At 42.0% G+C, this 22765-nt stretch overlaps 1 protein-coding gene across 1 annotated transcript in view; it reads left to right on the top strand.

The window, feature by feature from the left end:
• The first annotated feature begins 338 nt into the window (after nucleotides 1–338).
• Nucleotides 339–22765, top strand: part of RPS6KA2 (ribosomal protein S6 kinase A2) — a 177820-nt gene continuing 155393 nt past the window's right edge. Inside the window, exon 1 of the mRNA XM_054196928.1 lies at nucleotides 339–1040. Within this exon, the coding sequence (XP_054052903.1) occupies nucleotides 942–1040 (99 nt within the window). The 5' untranslated portion in view covers nucleotides 339–941. The remainder of the gene's footprint in view (nucleotides 1041–22765) is intronic.

Raw genomic sequence — 22765 nt, forward strand, 5'->3', positions numbered from 1 at the left:
GGGGGGCAGCTGTAAGTCTGCATGCTTCCAGTATAGTGAGCAGCTCAAAATTACAGCCTGTAAATAGACGTACATATTTAACCTCTTAGAAGGGCTGTAGCTCCCTGCTGTAGTACAGTAAGAATAGTAATACTTACCATTTAGATTGTGCTTTCTATTTTCAGAACTGTGCCAGCGTTAGGTGTTTTAATGTAAAGCGGGCGGATAATCTGTGAACAGGATTTTTAGCTTTTGATTGCGGGGCGGGGGGGGAGGGGGGCAATGTTATTTTGCATAGTCCTCAGAATAAAAGGAGGTTCAGATCCTTCTGCTCCGGCAGAGGGTTCATGGCGTCTTTCAGCCTTCTCCCAGGAGAGACTCTCGTGCGGGAGCTGATTTCTTCTCGGATCTGACCACCGTAGCCCTCGGTAATTATAGCAGCGTTGAAATTCCGAGCTAAAAACAGAAGTGCAGCGTGTGCCTATTCCCCATGTGATTCGGCAAGCAGGAAATTGAAAGAGCCTGACTTGAGAAGGGAGAGGGGAGCGCAAAGCAATAGCCGCATCTAATATTTATCTCCAACCTGCTCCGCCTGGGACGCAGGAGCTGTCATCTGCCGGAGGTGATTATGCATGCAGCCAGAGCAGAGCCTGATTGGGTGTAGTAGGACCGAAGGCGAGGGGGAGAGGGAGCGGAGAGAGAGTTCGGCTCGCCGCACTGAAATGTAAACACTGGAAAGCGAGAGGGAGTAGGACGCCTTTATGCTCCCAACTGCGAGCAGCAGGCTCCCGCGGCTCCAGCGACGTACCCCTTGCACATCTAAGCTGTGCCCGGCTGGATGAGCAGAAGCAGAGACTCCGGAGGATCTCCTGCCTGTGGATATAAATAGGGGGCAATTGGGATGCGCTAGCTTTCTCCGGTGGCGCCGCAGCTCCTTCGTGCTCCGCGGCTGGGACGGGGCAATGGACATGAACATGAAGAAGTTCACAGTGCGTCGGTTCTTCTCGGTCTATCTCCGCAAGAAGTCTCGGTCAAAGAGCTCGAGCCTAAGTAGATTTGAGGTAAAATTCGCCTTAACTTTGCTAAAGGTAGCAAATACTGTTAGGTGCTGGTAACAGAGATATAAGAGAATGCCTGCGCTTACTAACATGATAAATAGTTAAAGGTGATCGTTCCCCAGAGGTGGGGATGTTCGCACCTGATGTTCTTTGTTTCAGTGTAATTCGGTGCTTTTTCTCGTTAGTATTCAATACATTGCATAATATATTTAGTGTGTTGCTAAGGATCCTTTTATCAGCCTGGCAGGGGAGGAGGAAGCTGGTTCAGGACACCATGAAGTTGTAGGAAATAATTACGGATCCACTTAAATTAGCACAAATGGCACCATGCTTTGCAGTAGCCTCATATTTTAGTCTTCCTCCACTGTGTGCATATCATTCTCCTCAGTGCCGGATTTCCAAATAATTAATCAATTTGCTAGTGCCTTTTACAGATATGGTATGTTAGATAGGGATTTTCTTGCTTGTTTGTTTGTAGGTTCTCCTGCTTGCACAGATTTTTGCATTTATTGTCTCTCCCATGCATCCTTTTATTTTTTATTTTGTTTTTTTTTTGTAAGGTGAAGTTGTTCTCCAGGAGCGGGGACAATGTCAAATTAAACCTACAACGATTTAGCAGTGTGGGGAGATGAGGGCAGTTCGAGTCAGAGGTATTAGCAGATAGGAATGTGTGAATGGGGTAGAACCAGGATTTCTGCCTCCCTTCCTTGAACCATTGTTCTTCAGCCCTATATTTGGAGCTGTGAATAGTCGGCAGGATGTGAGATCAATTGAATAGAGATGTCAGTTATATTTATGTTGTTCACTTCATCATTGCAGATGATCTGCAACCTCTGCATTAAAATAGAGGTAGGATGGGGCCTGATTCTCCTCTGCCTCGCATTTGTTTTATGCTGGTGTACTTCAGTTGACCTCCGAGGAGTTACTCTGATTTGCACCGGTATTCCCAAGGGGAGGATTAGTCTTATGCTGTGCGAATACATTTTAAAACGTTATTCCCTTAGTGTCCTATTTAAAGTACCAGGTAATTGTTTGAACATAAAGTTCTTCATGTGTCATTGCTTAAACAGGACATGCAGAAAAGCAGAGGTTTTGGCCAGTGTTTTTTGTTGGGTTTTTTCTTTCTTAACTCTTTAAGCTTTCTTGAAAAACGATCGTGTAAGGTACCTAGTTCTATTTCACTCACCAAATAGTCGTGCTATGCATTTAAAACAAACTAATAAATGAAAGTTGTTAAAGCTTCCTCCATGCACCAGTCTTGTCCCTCTTGGACTGAGGGGAGAGGAGGGGAATCCTTCCTTTCCCCGTTGTGAGTCCAGAATTGCAAAGGCTAATCTGAAATAGATGTTGCTTGTAACACATTCTAAATTCACTAATCTCGTGCTCCACCAGAGCCAGCAGAAAGTAGACCTGGAGTCACTGAGTTACACGAAGGAGTTCTGAGACAGACGAGTGTCTTCACAGGCTGCCAGAGTCAGGGCACGACGTTAGGAGGGGAGGGGACGTTGAGACAGCAGAGCCCCACTGCACCTCATAACTATTCATTTGACAGTGCCATAGTTTGGGAGAAACAGATTCCACCACACTAATTATTTAACCTACTGGGTAATCTAGGGTGAATGACCACTACAACTCAGCATTTGTAACAGGCCAGACCCTTGCTTCATTTAAAAAAAAAAAAAGTCTTCACAATCCCATTGATCATCCATATTACATTAGATTTACTGGACTTTTTCAATATCTATGAAATTGTTTTCCCTTATGTGAGTTCTCTTGTAATGATTTTTTTTTCTTCTGATTTTAAATAATTTGCTTCAAGAAGCAGCCTGATACATATCCTATCGCACATGTAAGTTCAGAGCATTTCGTCCACTTCCTTCCTCTCTTACTTGGCTTGGCAGTAATGACCAACTTTATGCAAAATGACTCAGTATTATAATGCAACAGGGAATAGGGGTTGTTCCAACTAGGAAGAAAAAATGATTCATAAAATCTGTTCTGCTGTTTAAGTGTGAAAATCATCAGAGACATTCCTGCTTAGAGGGGGAAAAACCAAACATGAACATTAAACCCCCCTCTTTGATTTCCATCCCTGAGTGCTTCTGTATAAATTTGTAATTGCAGGCTAATGAGCAGTTGTCAGCCAAACAGAAAGTGCAGGGAAGCCTGTTGGTAGTTGGATTTTTAGAAGTCAGAATATTCTTCATCCTAATAGGTAGATATTTTTGAAGAGGCAGTAAAAAGGCACAGCTTATTACATCACGGAATGAGTAAAAGTAAAATAAAGGGAAAAAATCTGGAGAAAACACATGTGGCATTGCTTTGCTTAGTGTGCATTAGCTAATGTACCTGGCAGAAATTATGTGTTGCTAGGTGTCATCTGAAATTTGGAAGGGGATTGTTGTTCCTAGTTTGTGTGGGATTTTTGTTGTGGTGTTCTTTTGGCCAGGCAGAAAGAGGGTTTTAAGGGTTTTAGATAGATACTCCTGGATTCAAGACTTTGATATCTTTAAAATACCGCTATTAGAGTAGATTAAAATAATGTAAGTTATTATTCTCATATGATTGATTACTTTTTCTACTGTGGTATTCTGCTACACTTTAAATTCCCTTGCAGTGAGCTTCATAACTTACAGAGCAGGGATACAGATGCAGAAAATGACTTAGCAAATCACAGCTTGTAACTTGACCTTTACTTAATCGTTTCATGTGCCAATATCATTGCTATATCTGAGACAACAAGATCATTGCCTTATGTAGATAGGTAGGTTTCACACTTTGTCCTGCTAAAGGAGGCAGAGCGCACTCTGTAAATGAGATATTACGCAAGTTTTGTTTCATCTTGCCTAAAATATGTGCCCTTTTTATTATTCTGGGAAAAACCTGGCTGAAATTTGAACTTTTTTGGCTACACTTTAGGGGTTTCAGTTTATATTATTTTTCAGTATGGCCTGCGTTGCCCTTCATTTATAATGTATCTAGTGATGTAATTTTATTAAATGTGCAGAGACAAGTTTTGCCCTTCTGCATGCACACTGAGTTCTTATTGAAGTCAGCTGAAGATCCAGCGAAGTCAATGGGAACTGCATGTGTGCATCCGAGAGAAGGGCTTTGTTTATGGTTCTTGCTGAGTGTTGATGAACATGGATGTGAAACCGTCAGGAGAAAGTACGCATAGTGTGGACCTGCTAAAGACTTTGAGCCCCAGTGGAATGCATCTTATGGCAGTGAGCAACATCCCTTGATTTATAAATCAAAAGTTAAATATGCCATTTTAAATATGCCATTCGAATAAGCTAGGAAAGACGTAAGCATGCAAAGAATTTGATTAGATTTATTCCAGTGATGCAGAAGCATTTCTTGGTTTTTTTTGAGAAAATGACCAATTAAAACACTTCTGACTTTTGCATTCCTGATGTAATTTTAATTTGTTATTCTTTAGTTCTTTTAATTCTTGTTTTGTCTTACTGGTAGTGGTGAATCCAAATGCCCTTTGGTCTATGTATGGGGCTTAGAGCCTACTAGAGTTCTTGCAAATTAATTCAAAATTAATTTGCAGCCTGGTGCGTCTCGCCGTAGTCAGTTGTGAGAGGCAGGACCTCCTGTGGGTGATTCAAGCCTGAGTCCTCCCTGGGTTCCAGCACTGGCATGTAGGAAATGGAAAGAAGCCTGTGCAGTCTGGTAAGGAGTAGTGTGGAAGGACTGGTACTGGCTTTATAATACTTTGTTGTAAGAGATTTTCGGTTCTAATCTTCAGCTCTGATTCTGATTTCCTACAGGCTTAAGTTACGGCAGCCTTAGGAAAGTGGCTGGCAAATGCTGAACTAGACTGCTCCTTTTGCACCGTGGGCTGAGGCAATGCCTCACTTGCAAATGCTTGAGAACTCTTCTATGCTTGTATAAAGAACAATTCTGTTCTTTATCGGTAGTGTGTCCTTTATTCTGGCTTCTCTTTTTTCTTTTTTTTATAGATAATAATTTTGTAGAAAAATATATTCTTTCTGTCAAAGGTTAGAGAGAAAGAGGCAAGCTAAAGAACGGAGATGGGGATTCACAGAATCATAGAATTGTTAGGGTTGGAAGGGACCTTAAAGATCATCTAGTTCCAACCCCCCTGCCATGGGCAGGGACACCTCCCACTAGATCAGGTTGCTCAGAGCCCCATCCAGCCTGGCCTTAAAAACTTCCAGGGATGGGGCTTCCACCACCTCTCTGGGCAACCTGTTCCAGTGTCTCACCACCCTCATGGTGAAGAACTTCTTCCTAACGTCCAGTCTGAGTCGTCCCATCTCTAGTTCTAATCCATTCCCTCTAGTCCTACCACTACCTGACATCCTAAAAAGACCCTCACCAGCTTTCTTGTAGGCCCCCTTAAGATTCTGGTAGGCCACTATAAGGTCTCCTCGGAGCATTCTTTTCTCCAGGCCGAACAACCCCAATTCCCTCAGTCTGTCCTCATAGGAGAGGTGCTCCAGCCCTCTGATCATCCTCGTGGCCCTTCTCTGGACACGTTCCAGCACATCCATATCTTTCTTGTAGTAGGGGCTCCAGAATCGGATGCAGTACTCCAGGTGGGGTCTCACGAGAGTGGAGTAGAGGGGGAGAATCACCTCCCTCGACCTGCTGGCCACGCTTCTCCTGATGCAGCCCAGGATACGATTGGCTTTCTGGGCTGCTAGTGCACGCTGATGGCTCATGTTGAGCCTCTTATCTACCAGCACCCCCAAGTCCTTCAGGGCTGCTCTCAAGCCAGTCACTGCCCAGCCTATATCGGTGCTTGGGATTGCCCCGACCCAGATGGAGGACCTTGCACTTGGATTAGCAGCCCAAGATCAGCTCTGCAAGGTGCAAGTCCTGAGGCAGCTTTAGGTTGTCTTTTTTTCCTTGGCAATGAACATCTTTGCGATGTGTGTTCTTGTTACAGCAGAAGTTACCGACACTATTGTAGTCTGACTTCCCCCAGCTGCAGGCAATACTTTTATGAGGAAATGCTGCAATTCTTGTAGTCTTGCATGGCTCGCTGGGGGGGAGGCAGGGGAGGGAGAGCAGGAGAAGCGTGTAGTCCATCAGATAAGTCACTTGAGGAGCCAGGAAATCCAATTCTCAAGCTCATTTTTTATAACTTGCTGTGTCATTACAGATGGTTCACACCTCTGTGCCCTGCATTCCCCATTTGTAAAATTAAAATGATGGTGATTTTTCAAGTCCTTTGACACAATTCTACCTATTTACATTGGTTTTGCTGGTAAGAGTGCTTACTCACATGTGTAAACATTCATAATAAAGAAATTGCTTTCCCAGCTCCCCAAATACTTCTGACTTTATCCCAAATAAACAGTATCTTGTGCCTCAAGCCTGCTATGTGCTCTTTCCTAAAAACCTCAAATTAACTGCTGAGCTTTAGTAAAGGAAAATTAAGCAGGTAGATGTAGGGATAACTTGGCCACAGAAAAATCAGAGAAAAATAGGGCTGGGAGGGGTCTAAAAAAACCTTAATCTGGACTCCCTTTCCTCCTCCTCAGGCAGCATCTGCTATGTCTAAACTATTCCACCAAACAAAGATGTTTTTCTAACCTCTTCTTAAAGACTTCCAATGGTAAATGCCCATAACCTCCATAGGAGGTGTATTTTACAACATTATCCTTAGTGTCCAAGAGCTTTTGTAATGTTTAACACAAGTTTTTCTTACGGCAATTTGAGCCAGTGTCGTCTTGTCCTGCCCATTGTAATTGTGAAACAAAGATCGTTTCCTTTTCTTTGCTGTGGGATTTTTGTGCATTTGAAAGCTTTTCAGGTCCCCTTTCTCTGTAGAGTGGGAAAAATGGTTTTCCTCCTTCCTGAAAGTTAGGGACTCAGGAGCATGATCCTGTGCCAGTCACAGCAACACTGTCAGGGAGAAGCTCTTCCTTTCTTTTGGATGCTAATGGTCTGTCGTAAAAAATTACTTTTATTCCCAAGGGCCCTACCCTGTCAAAAACCAATCCAAATTTTCATTTTATGCTCCATTTCCACCACCTAAATGCCTGCATGATGCCTTGATCTGATGGTATTTGGCATCCAGTCCAGAGCCGATGCGACCCTATCCATGGGCTCTGATGTCAGATCAATTCTGACACACATCACACCATTAACCACAGACCCTGGTCACATAGCCAGGGTACACGCATGTTTGGGCATAGAGCCTGATATCCTCATGTAACAGAAGAAGTCTTCGTTTGGTTGCGGGCTGGGTCCTGTCTGATCAGCTGGTGGCCCACACACATGCATACCTTATGTGACTGGTGGTGACACAGTTGTATGGTGAACATGTGTTTGGTCATGATCACAAACAAATGATGAAACAAATGAAATGGAGAGGCCAATGCCTCTCCCAACTGTATCTGTGGTCCGGGTGATGCCCTCGTTCCCTGAGCCTGGAGCATCTGTGTGGGGGTGTTCAGGAGGACAAGAGCTGAACCTGTTGGCCTGGTTGGGACCTGTGGGCAGCTGAGCTCCTGCCTAGCAGTAATTTGGAGTAACTTGGTTTTATGCAAGTGGAAAACATGTAATTTTATTTTAGGTTTTAGCTGATGACATTATGGTCTGTCTGACTCTGTGGCACAAAAAGTATGTTCTGAGAGGGCTGAGCTCTCCTGCACCTATTTTTGTTATCAGCAGCATTCATTTCATCCACTAGTCTCAGGAGAGGACTCCTTTTGTGTGTGCTTTTTGTATTTATGTCTTCACAGGTAACTGGAAATATGTCTAAAGTAAGACAGAAATCAGAACAAAAGAACTCGTTATGTTTATTTACCAGCTACTCAAGTAGAAATACTTTTCATCCAAATATTTGCTAGTCGGTTCCTTTTGTTCACTTAGCAAGACTTAACCGTCCTAGTTCTGCAATGATTCTGTAAAAGTATTTGCTGTTAAGAATGACTCAAAGTACTGCAGGGAAGCAGCAGTTAGTTCTGCGCTCAGGACACACTCTTTTCTCTGTGTGTGATGCCATCAGCTCTTATAGGGTACACTTTTCCTTCCTGGAGAACAAAGTCTCAGGAAATGGAAAAGAATGAGTGGACCACTGAATCTGCCTTGAAAATAGCTTCCTGGCTGAGCATGTGTAAGGAAGGAAGCAATACATCTATTCGAGGTCCTCGCAGGACAGCTACCATTCGCACACAGGGAGGTGCCATCCAGGCAAACAGTTTGGGATGCAGGTTCCCTCGGTGGGTGCATGCATGGTGACAGGGTGGCCACAGCATGGCTTTGGAAGACTTTGAAGGGAGCAGCCACCCTTTAGCTGTGAAATCTCTCTCACTACTTTGAAACGTACTGCCAGTTTCAGTATTTCAGCAGAGCTGCTTTTACCGTGGGATGCGGAAGAGCCTAGAGCTTTCTTCTAGCTGAGCACCAGTTCAAGGATACTGGCAGTGCAAACCATTGAGAGCGCAGAAGACAAAACTGCAACGTTTCCAATGAGGAAAACCTTTTTCTCAAATTGCAGCGATATTATTAGGCATTGTGCACAGGCAAGAAAGGGAGACAGAGGCTGCTAGCGTGCTTTCAAATGATAAGTAATGATAGTAATCGGCTAAATGCCAGATATCTTATGAAACCTAAATAAAAGACCTCATGTAAACTCCAGGTGTAATTAAAGGGTGTCACGCCTCTTTCCTGCAGGGCCAAGTTTGGACCTATGCATGACTGGCAGAAGGCAGTAAATGATTCTCTTCAAGATTTGTTATTAATAAACTGAAGACTGTACAAGGGGGAGGGGGGGGATGAGTGTGCGGTTTCTAAAATTCAACTTTACCTGTTGTTAAACAACAGAGGCTCCACAGTCCTGCTCGTTCTCAGAAGTACCATCCTCCAGCCAAGTTTGTGGTACCTTCTTGTGATGTCCAGCAAGACAATGACAGCTCAGTGCTGCAACACGAGTCTTCTTTAGGGATATCTGAGTGCTGGGTGGCGTCAGTTCCTGCTATACATTATGAGTAAAAAGTAGCGGTGAGCTGAGAGTGATGGTAAACAGGAAAAGAGATTTATTTTTTTTCTCGTTTCATGTAAACATGTGGAATATGTTTTATGCACATGTACATTCAGGGTCTGGGGTTTTATGCCTTTTTTTTTTTGAAGGTCTGTAGAACTCAACAAGGAGAAAATGGGTGTAATTAGACATTTTTTAATGTTTATATGGAAATTTAGTTTAAAAACTACAGAATTTAGTAGAGGCTGCTGGTTTTACTACAAACAATGAAATGATATGTAAAGCAAAATAAAGAATGACATTTCTGTTCCAGAGGAATATTAGAGGTTGGCCTTAAAAACTACAATGAAAACTTAACTTGGTGCTTCTATCACGAACAAGACCGAGCCTTAGACATCTCCATATACAAATTAACGCAAAGATGTATTCCAGACTCAAAACTTTACTGTGTACCTAGGAGAGAGGGACTCCAGTAATTCCGTCAGCTAGCAATATGTCCCAGGCTGCTGTGGGCCATAAAGAATGAATGAGCTAGGTGATGGTGAGAACAGTTGTAAAATGCTCAGAAATGCTTGAAAAAGCTCAAAATTATTGGTTTGGATGATCTGTGTATTGGGTAACGTGCTTTGGGGTTGAGCCTTTTTTGGGGTGGTAATGCTCTGGAGAAATAGGGTGTGTTCCTGGCATTTGTCAAGCCTGACCTTCCCACAAGTCTGTACTTTGGTCCCATGTTCTGATGGAGGACTAACTGTGCTATGTAATTTATATGTCAAATGACAAGCACTGATAAATGGTACAAAAGAAAACTCCATAATACTTGCTTATACAAGCAATTTTCCTGACAAATAAGTGAAAGGCTTGGGCGGATATTTTGGGTTTTGGTCAGGGGGAGAGAGTTTATTCTTTTAGTGGAGATTTCTTTGTTGTTTTGCTAGTGAGTAACGAAGAAAATCCTGCAGCAGTTCAACTTTGTCTTCTCCACTTCCATGCTGAGGGCAACTAGTGGACAGGTCCTGTGCCTCTGGCAGATATCTTTGCCTTGAACTTCTGCATCAGCACATCTCTGCGCCAGTCTTTCCTGTATGAGATGATCTCTGTCTGTGACTGCGAAAATGCCTGGGACAGCAATTAAATGTTGTAGTTGCATTCATTTTAAAGTCATCTATCTAAATATCTTAAACCCTGCTGGATCTGCTGATAGTCTGCACAGTATCTGCTTTATTCCTGTATGATTATGCGTTGCAATTATTACTAAACTATAATCTGAAAGCAAGGCTTTATATTAGGTTATTTCCATGCCACAGTTCAAGACTATTTCATGACACTGAATTTGAATTTTTGATTACTAAATGTGTGCAGATGTTAAATAATACATACCCCAAAAGTTTTTTAGTAACATTTCATTATGTTGAAAAGACTTGAAGCTTTTCCCTGGCAAGTAAAATTGCTATTTTTTCTTCCCAAATGAACTCCTTAATATTTTACTAAATCAGTACTGCCAAGATGTTTTCAAAATGTGAATAGTTTTCATGGGATGGCAATAGAAAGGAATTTTAAAGGGTTGGTGTTTTATGGCTGATTTCAAACACATTGTAGCACCTTAATTTGAGAGAATAAATGCCCCTCTGGAGAAGACGGTCTGTCTGCCCTTGTTTTGCAGATTCTTGTACCCTTGGGAGTTACCTCTCCTTTGTATGTGGCAACCAGTGAAATTAGGCACAAAAGGAGGAAAGGAAAATGTGTAGTTAATCTTAGCTCCTACTTCTGCATTCTGTCAGCTTCTCTTCAACTTCTCCTTCCAAAGGAGAACCACGTGTTTAGGCTCACTCGAGAAGTGGGTGGAAGTATGTTATGTGAATCCACGCAGAAAAAGCGCTGTGTGGTGTAAAGGCAGGAAAGCCCCCAATAAAGTAGGCATCAGCCTAATTCCTCTCAGTCTCTCCAGCATTGCAAAGTTGTCTGGGTTTATGATGCCTGACGGTTTGAGGCAATAAAACTGCTTCATTTTCATTATTGAAGCCTCCTTTTCCATGGATGATTTTTAGCAATTGTAAAGCAGAAAATAGGTAAGGCTACTAAAGCAGAGGCCGGGTCAAACTAAGCTGAGGGGGAGTGAGGAGAGACTGCTTTCTCCTTTAAAAACTTTTAGTGTTACAGTATCCTTAGTTTGGTGGCTAACTCAACCCTTTATGTCATAAGGATGAGCATTTTTGGAGCATTGGCTCAGGTCTGAAAAAAAGACAGTTCCACATACTATATTAACTGCAAACTGATACAAGAAAAAAAAATCACCAGTTTAACAAGGGCTGAAGAGAAACCATAGTTTCCCATGATCTGTAACATATTTTTTTTTTTCCCTGTGATTTCAAATTTTTTGCATTTGCAGAATTGAAGAATCCTTACTAAAAGCTTACTTCAAAAGCAACTGCACTTTTTTTCCACATTTTTGTGAAAAAGCAAATCATAGAATCATAGAATGTGTTGGGTTGGAAGGGATCTTTAAAGGTCATCTAGTCCAACCCCCCTGCAGTGAGCAGGGACATCTTCAACTAGATCAGGTTGCTCAGAGCCTCATCAAGCTTGGCCTTGAATGTCTCCAGGGATGGGGCCTCCACCACCTCTCTGGGCAACCTCTTCCAGTGTCTCACCACCCTCATTTTATGGTTCTTTACAGAACTTCTTCCTAATGTCTAATCTAAATGTCACATCATAACACACCAAGGGACAATGCTGGTAAGGATGGTGGGCAGCAGAACTTACTACGCCTGCAGAGTAAGCTTCACCAGTGCAAATATGACAGCATCCAGATGTTCTTTTCCTGTCTCTACGGTTGTTAATGCCATTGATGCTGTAGCATCCCTTCTTGCACAGCAGAGAAATTCAATCTGTATTTACTTTTCCCTGAAAGGCCACGTGCTGAACAAAAAGTCTAATGGCATATTTTGCCTAATGGTATGAAATTAATTTCTAAAAGCCTTCTGAACAACAGGGATTTTGTAATCTAGCAAACAAATTTCTCATTTTCCCACAGACTGGAAAACCCATATGGGATGTTAGAAGCAATACCGTTAACGGTTCTGAGGACTGTCACTTCCAAAGCATCCACTACCTATAGTCATTATCTGCCAAAAGATACTCTTTTTATCCCAATTGTCTTTTTAAAAATATTCTCTCCAAACATCAGCATAAAGCTTACATGCCTATTTACTTTTGAAAATTGGTATTCCTCTATAAAAGGGTGTAAGTTACCTATAATCACATTGTTTGCTTAGGAAAAGATAATTATGTGAATGGTGCCAACTACTTGATCTTCTCCTCCTTGGTTTAAAAGTGTTTTCTCCTTCTGTTGCAGGCTTATAAAAGAAGCCATAAAATTCATTTGAGTAATGTTTGTATTGAAAGAAATGCTATAACAGGCAGACGTTTGTGATGTTATGGGAGGAGTTGTTCTTGGACATCTTTCTCTGTATGGAAGTTTTTCCTTGGAGTTGTAAGGAAAGTCTTAAGTTTTTGATTTAACATTTCCATCTTTCTCATAAGGCATGTCAAATAAGTGGATTAAAAATGTAATCTTTTCTAATGCAGACAATCTGTCATTTCAAAAACAGGTCTTTTTGAAGCCTTATTTATGAAAAATAGATCAGTCCTTTGCTTCCCCTGTTGACCACTTGTTCTTTTATTGATCGGTTTAGGGTTTTTTTTCTGCCTCTTCTTTTGTGCTCATCTGTTCCTCCTTGTTTTCCACATGCACAACCATGGCAATTATAACCCATCCCCAGGGAACTGGGGACTTACAAAACGTTTAACATACTGTATACCCCACAGCCAAGAGAAAGTTTGCCCTTTTTCCCTTGCTTTTTAAATCCTTTTACTGGTGTGACATTCATGGGACTGAGACAGAAATAAGAATAGAGCTCACTCCATGGAGTATCACTACGGTCGCAAGCACTCATTTATCTTTCTAGTGATCAGAGAGCTGTCACTGTCTGGGATTTTGTGTCACCTCTTCAGGGAAAGCACATCAACTCCCCATTTTCCAGTTACTGAGGAGAAGAAATTAAGTTGTTCTGCCCTCCTGGGATGTGATTCTTTACTCTTGTCTTCAGGCTTTTCTTCCCTCTCATAAATAAAGGTTGAGGATTTGAATGTGCTGTGTGCTAGTGTGTTGTAGACTCCCACAGCTGGACCACAGAAATGCTGAGCTCCGCACACATGGAAACTGTCCTTGAGACCAGGCTCTTGCGTCCTAGTGTCTACCGAAACCCTTACTTTGCCTTCTCAGATGTTTCCCTTGTAAGGTAACAGTTTTGCTTTTTCCTTCTTGCTCGCCCTATCATTCATCTGATTCAGCTTTTTTTAATTTATGCTTTAGACTCAGACAATGGGAATCGCATGTTTGTGCTTTTTTTGTACTGCCTCTGTTTTGGTACTTTCCACCCTGGGTTTGCCGAGGTAACTCAAGAGTTATCAGTGAAAACAAAACTTTGTTTAAGGAAGTGCTGATTCAGAGGAGACACTCAGCTCTGAGGCTGGGCAACGGCCAGATATAGCTCCAAAGCAAATCTGAAGTGCAGAGCTTACTTCATCTCTCAGAAACGTCCCCCTCATATACCATAGTCCTTACCTATTTCTCTTCAAATATCTCTGCATTCTGGCTTTCCTGTCTTGTGATCGTTTATCTTTCGGGGAGAGCAGTAGCAGAAACTCCTCGAGAGCCCCCTTGCATCACAAGCTGCCGAATGTATTGTTGAGGGTTTCATACCTATGACTCAACTCTGCTTCCAACTGAGCATGAACGTCTGTCTGGGATTTTAGCTCTGTATAGTACCATTTTCACAGCACCGTACTCTGTTTTTAAAGCATGGTTACTATGGCATCTACAATATCTTGCAAAATAGTGGCATAAAGCTACCCATGTTGCCATTTTGCTTTGCCTGACAACTTTTGTTCCTGTTTTGCCCGTGTGTTTTCACCCTCTGGGTTTTCTTTAGGACTTTGAACAAATAACCTCAAAGTGAAAATCAGCTGCCAACTGGTCCGTTGCCATTTCAGATACATGAAGTCACACAAAGCCTGATGGCTTTGCATGGTTTCTACGTGGTCATCATCCATTTCAACTTGTTGAAAGGAGTAAACTTGCATAGTTGTTTATCTTGGGATTTTCGTGACAGATTTCAAACAAGCCTGCATTAATTTACGCATTTATGATAAAAAGCTCTTCTATTCAAAGCACCTTACCCTGGTAGTTAAGGGCTATTTCTTTTAAATTTACAATGCTGTAAAGCCTAAACCAGTGCAAACTATGCAATTCAAAGCAAAAGGAAAAGCAAATCAAACTGCTCTTTTTCCCACCCCCCCGGAATTGTAATCAGATCTGAATCAGAAGAAAGCTTGTATTGCTTTTGTTGTGACACTTAACGCATTACCAGACTGGCATTGTTGTTGTTGATATAGCAGTATTCCTTCCTCCCTGCCAAAATGTGAGATGTAACAGAATGCATTAACAACATACTCTAGGTAAACCTCCTTGGCTTCTGTCTGTCTCCTGGTTGGTGGCCTCAAGTTGCCAACAAAGACTACACCGCACAAATGCTGCTTCTATTTAAGTGCATCTTAAATTATTACCAACTTCTGAGCTAGCACAAAACTGGTGTCCTCATAACTGGAGGTGTAAAGGAGAGCTATTCCTTGGCCAAGCCTGTGAAGCCAGCAGGCTAAGTTTGCTGGAGCTGGAGGTTAAGGTGGAGGATGGCAACACATCTGGATCTGAGATCACAATATTCTATACATTTGGCCTCTCAAATTATAATGAGATTAAATCTGGAATCTCCCTTTTTCTCAGTGCAATTCTAACTGTTGCCTAACTGTATTTTAGTTAGGTTCTTTCCTCCTAAATTGAAAAATCTTCAAGGCAGAAAGGAACAGTCAAGTTGTAGGTGGCAGGTACTTTGATATATGTGTGTGCACCAAGAGTGTTGTATTTGTGGAAGATTTTTCTCTATGTATTTCTCTCTATATATATCTGTTTTCATTAAATAAAACCCAACTAAGTGAATTTTGAGCTGCTGAGGTTCATAAGCAGCAGTGGGGACAGCTGAGGTGTTCTGTTAGTCCAGCAGAGGCTGGTACCCTTGTATGCAAACCAAAATGTCAGGGTCTTACATTGTTTCTCATTTACTTTTCTGAAACGGTGATCTGTCGGTGTGCCGTGTCTCTGTAGCGCAGGCATCTGAAGGGGACTGTCTGTGTGTGAACACAGGAAATTACTGAAGAACTGAATTGTTGATTTGGATTCATTTTTAGCCTAGTTTCCTAAATAAATGAGGCTTTATACACCACTCCCCACCGCTCCCTTTTCTGGCCATTTGCTTTTTGTGTAAGATTCATGAAAATAGAGAAAGAGACCCCACTAGTAACACAAAATGAAGGAACAGGGGGAACAAGAGTGGAAGCATACTCCCTAGCCACTAAAGAAGCCAAGAAGAGGGAGATGGCAGGAGAGAGAGAGAGAACTTGGGTAAGAAACTGGGATTCATCACTGCACTGTTTACGGAGCAGTTTCTATACTTCAACTCCAGGAAGCAAGCTACGATTTTTTTGTGAGGAGTGTATTTGGATTCGGTGCAGAAACAAATGGATCAGTCTAGTTATCTATATAAAATATTTGGGCTTTGAAATACTGTAGTCCCCAATAACAAGATTCTTTCTCATAATGGTGTGGTCTTTTACTAGTATTTTTCACATACTGTGAAATAAGGTAGCTCTTTTGTTTTAGCAATTCCTATTTCTAATCTAATGGGTGAGGCAGAAGAAGCAACTAGTAGCAGTATTATGTCAAGGTTACTGAGATGCTTTTGATGTAAGAGGGAGGCAACACAGCGTGGTGCTGGCTGTTTTTCTGTTTGGAATCCAGTGATCATCTTTGCATTGCGATATATTAAAGATGTTTGTTTGGAGCTACTTATAAGACGCTGTACCGAGGGGGGGAAAAGGGGCCTTGTACTATAATTTATGGAGAAAAAACTCACAGAACTTAACATCAAATGACTGATTTATCAGCAGAATTATTTAACAATCCCATAGATGTTAACAGAAACTGTAGGCTGCCAAAGTAAGAATTTATCAGCAAAATTATCATAGTGCAATAATTCAAAGGTTTTAGAATACTTGTTACAGAATTATAATAGAGCATCAGTGTTTGCTTGAAATATCCTGTCTCGCTAGCTGATATTGGCTTTGCTGACATGAATAATTAATTTTCATGGGTAAAAGTGGATATTTAGACCGTCTAGTAAAAGAGGCTTCGGAGTGTGCAATGAGGAGTCCTCAGGCAGGAATCTTTGGAGCAAGCAAGTCTGGGAAGAATATTGTTTTTTCCCTAGTCCTCTCCTTGAAATAATGCGTTATAATAATTACTACAAAATTCCGTTGGAGAGGACCATATTTGTACACTATCAAATTGCTTAGATCGTTTCATGTCTCATATTTGCACGCTGAATGGTCAAGTGGGTCAATATACAAAATTTTGACATTTTCTGATCATTGCAGGATGTGTAAATAGCAAAGCAAGATCTCTGCATGGCAACACTGTGGAGCTGCTAAATTTCTTAGCCAAGGCCTGGCTTATATACCTCTGCCCCACAACCGGGAATTAGAACGGACCTGTTTTGTACAGCCTCCTTGTGCTTTGCCTCTGAATTACAAATGAGACATACAGGAGAGAAAGGGACTTATGTGGGCACGTATAACAAATGTTTTACGCTAACCAGATTATACACATCTTCTTGTCAAACAACAGACGGTCTGTTCTGTTGTTTGCAATAAAGGGAACATAAGCAAATAATGCCTAGTGGCATTCTGCTCCTTTTTAGGACGGTTTCTGAACAGGGTTCGGATTATACAGCATATAAGGAATATGTTGTAACTACAGCCATGTTTTGTGCGTGTGTATGTATATAGCATTTATATGACTAATGCACGAAACAGTGTAAATACATATAGTATGGCAGTTTTTTCATGGAAAATGCTACTAAGAGGATTAGAGCTTGATCTCATAATACCATACACAACCTCTCATTGACTCAGCGTGGAGGTCCGTTTAGCTCTGCTGGCCACCAAACAGATTAGCAGCTCAGGTTTTTGCTGATGATATTCCTTTTGGACTGAAAATTACTACAAAGTTCACTTTTTTTTTTAAATACGTTGCAATATCTCCCAAAACCAGTATTGTGTGACTTATTTTAAAAATTGTTTCTCCCTTTCAGGATCTTCACTCCTCTTAATTCGGGGCATGACTGAACAATTTCTGACCTTGTTCCTTCCCTTTTGTTCTCATGAGCAAGCCATTTTTCTAGCTCATCAGATCATCTCCTGTCCCTACAGGTGTAGGCTTTTCCCTTTTGGTCTTTAAAAGGCTCTTCCTGCCCCTGAAAAGTGCTGCTAATGAAATAATCTTTTTCCCAGTTGCTTCAGATGCATCTTCTGTTCCACTGCTGAAACCCATCCTGTAGGCTAAGTCACTTCCCTCCCCTTGTTTAAATATCTTATAAACACTCATTCTTGCCACTAACTGAAGCAAGGAAGCTCAATAGAGCATGTCATGCTGCAAGAGTCCTTTCCTTGAAACTCCTGTGCTCCTTCTGTTGCCTTCATTTCCACTCGGTAGCCTTTCCCTTTGTCCTCTCTGCTGGTGTGGTAGCAAAGGCTGTGCGCCCCCTTTGGCCAGGAAATGTCTGCTGGTCGTTGAGGGCAGACCCACGTTCATATTTAAGTCCTAAGGTACTGAGAGATGTTCTTCCCATTGCACAGGCATTTTTCTCATCCACACTGTGCATCATCTACTAGCGACACACCCAGGTTTTCTCCCAGAAAAACTAAGTGCTAAAATTAACCTTTTTGGAGTTTTGCAAATATCTGATGTTTTACAGAGTCCTACAGCTTTTGCTTTCATAGTTAGTGATAGCAGGGAAACTAATAACTTGCACCCAGTGCTCCCCTTTGGCTGACAATGCGTTTACTAGCATCATGTTAAAGACTATCAGTTGTTGACGGTCTGTATGACAGTCAAAGGTGTTTGCATGATTATAATGGTAAAACTCCAAAGCAAAATTCCAGACATTTCCTTTGACCCAAATCATAGATTTCTGTGTTCTCCACTGAAGGGCTCCATTTCACGAAGATATATTGGTCTTAGTTATGGAGAATACCCACGCTATCGAGCTTCCCCAGTATTAGTGCGTGTGTGTTGTGTTTCACAACCAACCTCTATCTCCACACCCCCTTTCACAAGCTGCTACTTACTGTAAGAAACTTGAAGATGGAAACACTCTGTTTATTTGCTGTGCAAGCCTCCCTCAGACCAGACAGACACTCCTCGTGGTGTGGACATTGGATTGCTCTTCCTTACTGTCCCACCATGGTGGGCCCATGCATTCTCATCTGTCCTGATTTCTGTTGTCCTGTAGCCAACTTCTTGAGAACCAGCTATACGCTTACTACTCCTATGCTAAAGAGACTTTAGGTGCCTCTGGACCAACCAACACTAAACTCCCCAGTAGTCTTTAAGTACACTTTTCCTAGAGCGTTCTTCATGTATGTGTTCTGAATTCACGTTCAGGGGCTCCTGGTAGTTTGAGCAAAGAAACACAGATATTGTAAGGTTTCCAAACCGAAATTGTTTTATTTCACTTATGGAAAAAGAAATAAAAATACAGTGTCAAAAAAAGAAAAAAGTTTGCATGTGTTTCCTTGCCTTTGTTTCTTCCACTGCTTAGGTGTTCTTTGGCTTTGATCAGGCTGCTCTAAGGGGTTTTATGGACTTATATTCAGATCTCTGTTTCTGATTAATCTTACGAAAAAGTTTTATATCCTACCCAATCCTGTACGGCTTCTCATCCCAATTACTCTTCTGAAAGGATTTGTGCTCTAACCGCATTGTTTCTCTTCCTGACTAGTCACATTCAACAATACCCCTCTCTGGAGGGGTGTATAAACAGGAAAACAACTAAATATAGATCACAGACGGAGAAGGAATAGAATGCAACAGTGTGCATAAAGAGAAGGAGTGCTTGGACAGATGGTGTAGGGCCTAGAGGAAATCTGGAGGGTGAGAGAAAGAGGCTTGAGAATGAACAACAGAGATGAAAAAAAAAAAAAAAAAGAAAAAGAAAAAAAGATTGACCCGCGGCGTAACGGGCCTGTGGGAGAAAGGAAGCGGACAGAACATCCCTCTGTTCCCTGGAGCAGCCTGAAATGAACGGGGTTAGCATGACCAGAGAACGGGGGCCAAACCAGACTTGAAACCTTGTTTACTTTGAGAGTATCTGCCACCTTGATCACAAGCTGGTCAGCAGAACAGTCCCGGGTACCACAGCTGCTGCCTCCTGGGCAGCCTGCTTTTGCAGAGCAGAAGGCAGGGGAGGTTAGTCTTTGTGTTAAACAGGACATAAACAGTATTTAATGGAATGGAAGACCATGAGAAATTCAGTGAGGTGCTATTTCAGACATCTTCCTGCCTTGGTCTCTCACTGTTTTTAGTTTTATTCTCTTCTGTATTAATACAAGTTGCTGACCCAGAGCGGTCTAACAGACTCCAGTCAACATCCTGGATTAGAGGAGAAAGAGTGGCCTCGCACCTCTCCTTCCCCTCAGTGCAGCCCTCACCCAGCTCTTACCCCTCCTGCCCAAGCCAGGCAGGACGTGACTTACAGGCGTGCACCAGCACCCGGCTGTATTCCCAATTACAGCTCGCTGCAACTCTCAGCAGGCGTGCTTTGCTACAAGTGCCTCGGTAAATTGGGAAGATGCAGTGCTCCTGCGGTGGGTTATCTGCCTTGCAGCAATGGCAGCAGGAGGGAATGGGTGGTCGTGCTTCGGCAGCCTGCAGACGACCGCCGGGTGTGCTGGCTCAAATCACGGATGGAGCAGGGCTGGCACTAACGCGCCAGGCTGCAAACTGGGGCAGCGATGGGCAGACGCACTGTCTGTTCTGCTGCCTCCAACACAGGGGCAGTGGTCTCCAAGGGAGATGGAGCAAATGGTGGGAAGCAAAACCATCTTTGATTGCTATTGCTAAATCTTCCAAACCCTGATGGTTAGAGCCTCGGGTCATTCGTGGAAGGATACCTAGGGATCTGTGTAAATTAGGGCTGGATTCAAAACCTTCTGCTGCTTCTTTCTGTGCTCGAGTGGCTTCTCTACAAGCGCATGCTGTTCCCCAGCATCCTTCCAACGGATCTGCACAGGCTAAACTCTTAGTTGCTGATGACCTCTTTTTGGAACTGTGATGATTACATGGGGCTTTTTATATTGCCAAGCAATTTTATACTGTTTTGCTTTCTCTTCTATGTTTAAATCGGCAATTACTCATATTTCTTGTTTAGAAACATATTTGGAAAAAAACCCGTAGTCATAGAAAATAGCCTTCCTGTGTCCCGTTTAAGGTTTAGAAGCATTCTTCGTCCTATCTTTTATTGTTGAAGTGAGACATATGTTCATTTGAGGGAAATTTTTCTCATTTGAGCAAGCATGAGGAAAAATAAGATCGTTATAGAAAAGCTTTAAGAGGCATAGTTTTCTGGAAATTAGGCAAGCAGCACAGGTAATAGCATTTTATAATGTTCTAAAATGAGGAATAATTCAGTTGTAACTATTATTGTTTTTTAAAAGTTTCACCAACTTGTTTAGAAGAATATTATTTTACAGTTAATTTATTTTTTACAAGCCAAACATATCTGCATGAGTATTGTTGGATTTAAAGCAAACGTTTAAGTCTGCTATTCATCTGATTGTGGGAAGTCACGTCATCTTTGATGAGACTCTGTCTTACACGCACAAGTCTTTGTGGGATTGAAGCAAGGGTCTTTGTACTTTTTAACTGTTTCACCCAAGTACCTCAAGCTTCAGTTTTTTCAGGAAGTGATCATAAGGAATTTATTAATTTTTATGTTTTGTGAGTTTTCAGTCTTAGGATTTTTTAACATTGCCACAATCCATACAGAAGGACATAGAAGTCGGTGAAATTAAGTTCAGAAACATTTCTAAAGATTATTGTTAATACAGCCTTAAGTCTAAAACATTCTCTTGCGCTTGTCATTACTCAAGCTTTAAAATAAAGATACGTGTAGTCAGATATTACGGACTGAATTTACTTTTTTGACCTGACTGTCCAGAAATACTGCTTAATGTTGAGGAAGAACCAGGAATTGAATTTATATTACTTTAGAAAATTATGGGGAGTAAAGGCAATGTACACCATTTGTTCAGTAGTCTTCAATGAAAATACTGCAGACTGTCTCCACTCTCTATTCTCCTCAGGGGTAAAACCTATGGGCATACCTGCAAGGTTTTGGGTTTATTTCCTGACTTCAGACTGTCAGAGCAGATACTTTACTGGTTGAAGAGATTAGACTGATTAGAGCACAGTAATAAAAGACCACAAATCTTACCCCTGCTGTCCCCACTAACACCAAGGTTGTCCCAGCAGGAGGACCAGTGCAGGGAAGGCTGCAGAGTCCTGTATCCAGCCAGTATCAATCAGAAATATGCCCCCCAGTTCCTTTAGAGCTGGGGGCCTGCTGCAGACTCCAAATTGTTCCATGACTTCATTTTTATTTTTTTTTTCCTTACCAAGCACGTTATCTAAGATAGAACTTGGATTATTTTCTAATGCGGTATTAATTAGCATTATTTTTGATGTGTAAAGTCTTTAACGGCAGTGCTTGTTACATATGTCTAATCTGGGTTAAACAAGTAACTCTGAATTAACAAGAAGGTAAATGGTTAAGAATCTGGTTTTTATATGCTAAATAAAGCTTTTTGTCATGTATTGCTAATGGAGCACTGCATTTTTGGAGCTGCACATATTAGCTCTTATTCTAAAAGTATGCGGTATCATATGCAACTTTAAATGTTATGTATTTATGCGACATTTTAATTCAAACAGACAATCGGGTAACGATCAGTTGAAGCCTTCAGTTTTTTTACCACAACATACACATGTACAGCACTGCAGATTTTCCATGGCCCCTGCCTGCTTTTCCCAGTTCTGGCTCCTGATGCCATCAGCAGTCTTCTTGCCAGTCCCTGGATGCACCCAAGTGTGTGCACACAAATTTATGCACACGTGCGTCTGCCTCTCCTAACTTGTTCATGCGCCAGACAACTCATTTCACAGATTTTCAAGCCTGTTCCCACCTGGGGACCAGCAGCCACCACAGCCTGACTCCTTTGATTCATGCCCTGAGCCTTGGGCATGCCCGAGAAGAGGCTGGGATGTGAAGAAGGAATGAGGGATTACAAATACTTTGCTTTTTAAGACATTATGCTACACCAGAGATGTAAGAGGAGTGGTGAGCTTTCAATTCAGTTAGGAGCCATTACTATGACTATGGCTGTTCTGTGTTGGTACCCACCAGCTGAGTAAGAGCAGGACGTGGCTGTGCAAGGTGCTTTGGTTGTGAAGACAGAAAATGCCCTGAGGACTTTATCAGTAGTGGATGTGACGTCGGGGGCTGGAAGTGATGGGCTATAAGAAAGAGAGGAAGTTCATCAAAACTCAGGCAGATGAAGATGCAGTGCTTCTGGAACGGAGGAAGACTCACTTAGAACTAAATCTAAATTGAGAGGAGAAGGGAGGAGAGAGGAACGTGGCAGAGAGGAGGAAAGGAGGCGCAGTGAAGTAAAAGGGAGAGAAACAAGGGTCTGGAGAGGGTTGGAGTGAACAAGCAATCCATAAAAAGCTGAGAAACTTGCTAGAAGC

This window comes from Rissa tridactyla, chromosome 3 (assembly GCF_028500815.1).
Source record: "Rissa tridactyla isolate bRisTri1 chromosome 3, bRisTri1.patW.cur.20221130, whole genome shotgun sequence".
Classification (NCBI taxonomy): Eukaryota; Metazoa; Chordata; class Aves; order Charadriiformes; family Laridae; genus Rissa; species Rissa tridactyla.